The 6,601-nt window shown below is 52.7% G+C and overlaps 1 protein-coding gene across 1 annotated transcript; it reads left to right on the forward strand.

The window, feature by feature from the left end:
- Positions 1–3,175: 3,175 nt before the first annotated feature.
- On the forward strand, positions 3,176–5,957 carry LOC129639190 (melanoma-associated antigen 10-like). Its single transcript, XM_055564202.1, has 4 exons — positions 3,176–3,276; positions 4,263–4,338; positions 4,490–4,551; positions 4,626–5,957. The coding sequence occupies exon 4, from the start codon at positions 4,685–4,687 to the stop codon at positions 5,471–5,473; it is 789 nt and encodes a 262-aa protein (XP_055420177.1). The 5' UTR covers positions 3,176–3,276; positions 4,263–4,338; positions 4,490–4,551; positions 4,626–4,684; the 3' UTR covers positions 5,474–5,957.
- Positions 5,958–6,601: the final 644 nt, after the last annotated feature.

Below are 6,601 nucleotides of genomic sequence, written 5' to 3' on the forward strand. Positions count from 1 at the left end.
ATAGATGCAAACCAGACATCCTTGAGTCAGTGAAAGGATACACTTTGGTACATCTAGAAAGTGGAATTTCATTTACAGTTGTCCAAACCAATAGAATATACAATGCCAAGAGGGAATCCTCGTGTAAACTATAATCTCTGGATGATTATGACATATCAGTGTAAGTTCCTCAGTTATAATGAATGTACCAGTCTGGTGGGGTTCTTAATAACAGAGGAGGCTATGTTTGTTTGGAGCCAGGAAGTAAATGGAAAATCGCTGTACCATCTCTCTATTTTTGTGTTCATGGAAAAGTGTTCTAAAAAAAGTCTTGGGCTTTCCTTGTGGCTCAATGGTAAAGAATCTGCCTGCCAATGCAGGAGATACTGGTTTGATCCCTGATCCGGGACGATTTCACATGCTGTGGAGTTACTAAGCCAGTGTGCTGCAACTATTGAGCCTGTGCCTTAGATCCCATGGGAAAATGGATGGGCTAACCACTCCAGTATTCTCGGGCTTCCCTTGTGGCTCAGCTGGTAAAGAATCTGGGTTTGATTCCTGGGTTGAGAAGATCCCCTGGAGAAGGCAAGGTTACCTATTCCAGTATTCTGGCTGGAGAATTCCATGGGCTGTATAACTGATGGGGTCACAAAGAGTCAGACAAGACTGAGCAACTTTCATAGAGCCCATGAGCCTCAGCTACTGAAGCACAAGTGCCTAGAGCCCGAGTTCCGCAACAAGAGAAGCCACTGCCATGAGAAGCTCTTGCACTGCAACGAGACAGTAGCACCTGCTCTCCACAACTAGAGGAAAGCCCGGGCAGCAACAAAGACCCAGAATAGCCAAAAATAAATAAAAATAAAAGGACATTTTAAAAGTCTTTTTTCAAACATAGTCATAAACAATATCTAAACAACATAACATGAGAAAGCTCTGGGGAAGAGTGAAGACTGTGCAGAGCTGGTTCTTGTGTTTGGGGAGGGGATGGGAAGCAGAGGGGAAGTTAGGGAGAAACTCTGGGCTGCATAGGTGCAGAGGGTGGGATGGCTAAGAAGACAAGATTTTAAACTTTGGATCCATTTCATTGCACAAAGTTGAGGTGGCCCCAGACCATAGGTATAAATACCCTGGGGTAACACCAGGACAGCCACAAAGGCAGATTAATTGAAGCAACTGAGAGCAGAGACATCACTTTGCCAACAAAGGTCCGTCTACTCAAAGCTATGGCTTTTCCAGCACTCGTGTATGGATGTGAGAGTTAGAGTATAAAGAAAGCTGAACACTGATGAATTGATGCTTTATAACTGTGGTGTTGGAGAAGACTCTTGAGAGGCCCTTGGACAGCAAGGAGATAAAATCAGTCAATCCTAAAGGAAATCAACCCTGAATATTCATTGGAAGGACTGATGCTGAAGTTGAAGCTCCAATACGTTGGCCACTTGATGCAAAGAGCCAACTCATTGGAAAAGACTCTGATGCTGGGAATTATTGAAGGCAGGAGGAGAAGGGGATGACAGAGGATGAGATGGTTGGATGGCATCACCAATTCAATGGATATGAGTTTGATCAAGCTCTGGGAAATAGTGAAGGACAGGGAAGCCTGGCATGCTGTAGTCCATGGGATCACAAAGAGTCGGACACGATTGAGCTAATGAACAACAACCAACAGGTAATATTATCTAATCATCAAACCAGGGGTTATGCTAAATCACCTGCCACTACTCAGCCTATTCACCTAAAATCAAATATTTTATGCAAAATGTTCTTGAAGTATGGTGACTGCTGAGGGGCCCCCATGGGAAGATGTGTGGTTCCCTGTGCTCCCCCATTGTCATAGGCACAGGAACCCCCCATCCAGCATCTGTCCTGGGACTGCAGCCTTCTCTCGAGTATTAAGGAGTCCCCCTCCTGAATGAGGATGAAGGGGTCCAGTCACCCTGGAACAGAGGTTCTCATAGAATATAATTCCACTCCTACTGGGACTCCCGGAGACCCCAGTCTGGGCTGTCAGGCCAAGCCACCCCTCTTCCACCACTTCCTCAGTGACTCAGGGAGTCAGAGTTGGTCTGAGGGCACAGTCTCATGTGGACAGAGGAAGGGGCCCACGTCCTGGAGAGACTCGAGGTGAGGACAGAGGGTCCCCAAGGGATGCATGTGCGGCCCTCCTGACAGCCATGGAGGACCATGGGGTGTGGCATCCAGATGTGACGTCACCGACCCCGCTGGGAGGGGAGAAATGAGGGCCTGGGTCACAGAGCTTTCATTTAGGTCAGCAGAGTGAAGGAGCCCAGCTGCGATAGGAGTCAAGGTAGAACTATGAGGGGGGCGCTGGGAGCGCAGGACATACAGGTCGTCACTGCTTTTAGCCCTGGGAGACCTCCACAGGCTTGTGGGAACGAGCCCCCTCTCCTGCTTGCCTTTCAGGAGTCCTTGCTTGGGGGGATGCTGGCCCTAAGGCGAGCAAAGTTGGCAGCTGAGGGCGGTGCCTAGGTGAGCTGGGAGTCAAGGTGACAAAGAGAAAGATGGTTGAGGAACCCCTGTGGGATCATCTCAGCTTTGGGAAGCCCTGGGCTTGGAGCTGTGATATCATGTCCACAGTCTCCTCCCAGGGTCTCAGGGCAGTGAAGGCCTTGATGTGAGGGTCCTGCTTCGGGTCAACATAGGGACATCCCCGGACCTGCCAGGGCTCAAGATGAGGGCCTCGAGGGAGGACACAGGTAACCCCACAGGTCCTGGCACCTGCTGTCAGCCCTGGGAGAGCCTGGTGGCGGCATGAGCACAGGGTCGCAGAGACACTGGAGACTTGATATAAGGGAGGGGCCTCAGAGGGTGAAGGGGAGGATCTTAGGTTCTGAAAGAGTCTGGGTGAGGACCCTGAGGGAGGTCTGTGGGGACCCTGGCCCTGGGATAGGTTGAGCCCAGCATGCGTGGTCTCACTTCCTGATATCCGGGTCTCAGCCTGGGGTCCTGAAATAAGGGGCCGACTTCCTGACATCCGGGTCTCAGACTGGGGACTTCGCATATGGGGCCGAGACTCAGGTGGGCCAATTCCCAGGTCCTGTGGTGTGTCAAGTTGAGGACGCTGAGGGAGGAATAGGGTATCGTGGACCACAATCAGAGGAGACCTCAGAGTAGCCCGTCTCTGTTATCAGTCCGGGGTGTCCGTGGGATAGAATGAGCGAAAGAGGCGTGGCCTGACTTCCTGACATCCGGTTCTTGGAGAGGCGGGCCCTGGTATAAGGGGCCGGGGCTTCAGTTGGGGAGACGCGAGAATCCCAGGTCCTGACTGGACGCAAGGTGAGGTGCCTGAAGGAGGACTGAGGGGGTCCCTGCGTGAGGCCCGACGGAACCCCACAGATCCCCGCCCCGGTAGTTGGCCCTGGGAGCCCTTGTGGTGAGACGAGCACACTAAGCCTGTCACACATGCAGGCCTCAGAGAAAATGGGGACTTGGTGTGAGGAGCCGGGCCTCAGGTAGGGAGAGGACAGAGCCCAGGTCCTACCGGGAGTCAAGGTGAGGACACTGAGGGAGGAGGGGAGCCCGACCCCAGAACAGAGGGGACCCTGGTAGTCCCCGGGCGGGATGACCATGTGCAGGATTTCCTGACACCCGGGTCTCAGAGAACTTGGGGTCCTGGTGAATGTGGCGGAGTTCCAACATGGCGGACGGGACAATCGCGGGTTCTGTCTGGAGTCTAGGCTCCATGCGGGGAAGGACTGAGGCAGTTAGACCCTAAGGTAGGGAGGATCCTTGCTCTTGCCTGGGGTGTGTGGAGGGGGTGGCGCGGGGGCTGGTCTTGGAGGCCCCAGAGTGGGGTGAGCAGCTTATTCACCTTTCTTAGGGGCCTTAAGGTGAGGTGTTCTGGTGGAGGGCGGAGGCTTCAGGAATGCAGAGGCTGGACTCCCTGGATACCGAGGGAGGACTCAGCAGACGCCCACCCCTCTGTTCAGTGCTGGGAGGCCAGGTAGGACGTGAAGAGCGGTGACCCAGCATCTTCCCAGCCTAGGACCCGCAGGAGGCGCTAGGCAGGTGTGGCCACATATGAGGCCCCCCGGAACTTTGTCCAGATGTGGCTCTTGTTCTGAGTTTCTTTGCAGGCCCCCAAAGGGGGAAGGTCCAGGCCATTCCAGTGGAAAAGTGAGCACTACACGTGAGCCCCAATGGGAATAGCCCCCCCCCCAGATCTGGGGGGACCTCACAGAGTCAACCCCTCCTACCAGCACAGAAGGCCTAGGTCTGTGCCACAGTCTACCCCTGAGGTGCCCCCTCCATTTGTCTCACAGGGGCTCCAGGAACCAGGAGGAGAAGACTGAGGTCTGAGGTCTGTGTTCTGAGGTCACAGGAGTGCCAGCAGTAAAGGTGAGGTGGGTGTCCTGAGTGTGCACAGGGGCTCCGCATCCCAGAACAGAGGGGACCTCAAAAGGACCTAATCCCTCCACCTTGTCAGCCCCAGAACCTCAGGCTGTACTGGCTGAATCCTGAGCCAGAATTTCTCTTTCTCACTTAACAGGGGACTGACCACCAAGGAGGAGCGCCCCTGTAACGCTCAAGAGCAGCCCTCAAGGAAGACCAGTAAGTGGACTCAGTCAGAGCCACCCGTGGCGCATTTCAAAACTGTGACCATTTACACTCTCTCTCTTTCCCAGGTCAGTGGTCTCCATTTTCCCCCTGCCACACCCGCACTGGGCACAAGACCCCAGTCATCATGCCTGTGGTCCCGAAGAATGAGCTCTGCGCTTCTGAGGAAGACCTTCAGGGCCAAATCCAGGCCGAGGGCCCAGTGGAGGCGCAGCTCCTGGGGGCTGAGGCGGAGGATGCCTCAACCCCTCTGGCCTCCTTGCCTCCAGTCTCATCTTCCTCTGCCACTGCAGATGCGGAGATCTTGCTTATGCAGGCTCTGAATAGGATGACGTGTGAACTACTGGAGTTCCTGATCCTCAAGTATGGCACCAAGGAGCCAATTTTCCAGGCTGAAATGCTGAATATGGTCCTTAGGGATAACCAGGCCCACTTCCCAGTGGTCTTCCGTAAAGCCACACAGTGCCTGCAGCTGGCCTTTGGCCTGGATATGAAAGAGGTAGACCACAGAGAGCACATCTATGTCATGGTCCCCATCCTGGGCCTCACCCTCAATGAGATGCAGAGGGATGAGGAGAGCATACCAAAGGCTGGCCTCCTGGTGGCGGTCCTGAGCCTGATTATCCTAGCAGGGGACCGGATCCGTGAGGAGAAGGTCTGGGGAGCACTTAGCAAGATGGAGGTATTTTCTGGGATACAGCACTGCATCTATGGTGAGCCCAAGGAGCTGCTGACCCAAGTGTGGGTGCAGGCGGGGTACCTGAAGTACCGGCAGGTGCCTTACAGCCACCCTGCTCGTTACGAGTTCCTGTGGGGTCCCCGGGCCTATGCAGAGACCAGCAAGCAGAAAGTCAAGGACTTTCTGCGCAGGGTCAATGGAAGGGGTCCCAGGTTCTTCCCACCCCGGTGTGCATAGGTGTGAGGGAGGAGGAAGAGGGGCCCTGAGCCAGAACAGCAGCCAGGCTCCTTTCAGGCCCACATCCAGCAGCTTGTTCTGGGGGTAGGAAGGGAGGCTGATCCTTTCCTCTGTGTTTGAAGAGGGAGCATTCAGCCTTCTCAGTCCTGACGGCCTGGGACAGTTGGGGGAACTGGTGTGTAGCATCTTTGTCTTCCTGTTCTCTACAGTAACATGGAGATCCACTTCTGTTTCCTTTAGAAATTTTTCAAATGTTATTCCTTTTAATAGAAGGCCTAACGAGCTTCAGTGTCCAACTATGTCAATAACATTGATCACAGTGTGTTTGTGCTTACCCAGTTCAAGAACAAGAGTTTTGCTGTTGTGTAAAAGTGATTGTGAACATTCATTTTATTTTGTGATCCAAAACAAGATTACATGGACTTGGCATATAACTATTTTGGAAATATGTTATTACTTAGTAAGAATTAAGAAATAAAATGTATTTGAGGTGAGTTCCTCTGTACTTCTTGTCTGTCATTTTATACAGCTAAACTATCACTGTTCGATTCGAGTTTTTCAAGTTATTATTTAAGAAAGCACAAAAAGCCTGATTTGACTTAATAAATGTCCCTCTCTGGCTCATTTATTCCACAGACCTTCATGGAGCCTGTGCTCTGTGGAAGGCCCTGTGTTAGCAGTGGGGACACTAGAAGCAGGACACCCCAACACCTAGAGCGATGATCTAAGAGCTGAAGTCACATGAGGAAGGTGGACAGACATCCCCCAGTTCCTCAGAACAAGGCAACCAGGGGCAGGGTCCAGGAGGAGCACTTGAGTGTCGGTGCCTGGGCCAGGGTGGTTTGGGGCTTTGGGAAGCTGGGTTCATTCTGTGGGAGGTGATTGTGATGAGGGTGGATGGTGGCAGCAGCCAGAGTTATACACAGTGTCTTATGGGTGAGAAGAAAATCTGAAATGGGACATACACACTAGAAGATCCTCTTCTGTCCTAGATAAATTTCCTGGGGCAGGAAGGGATGTTACACTGTGGTCAGAAACAGTTAGACACCTGTCTATGCTGCTTGATCTAGGTACACCAAAATTGTTCAAAGCGGGGAGGGGTGAGTGGACTTTGGTTTGCTGCACAAT

This window comes from Bubalus kerabau, chromosome X (assembly GCF_029407905.1).
Source record: "Bubalus kerabau isolate K-KA32 ecotype Philippines breed swamp buffalo chromosome X, PCC_UOA_SB_1v2, whole genome shotgun sequence".
NCBI classification, from domain to species: Eukaryota; Metazoa; Chordata; class Mammalia; order Artiodactyla; family Bovidae; genus Bubalus; species Bubalus kerabau.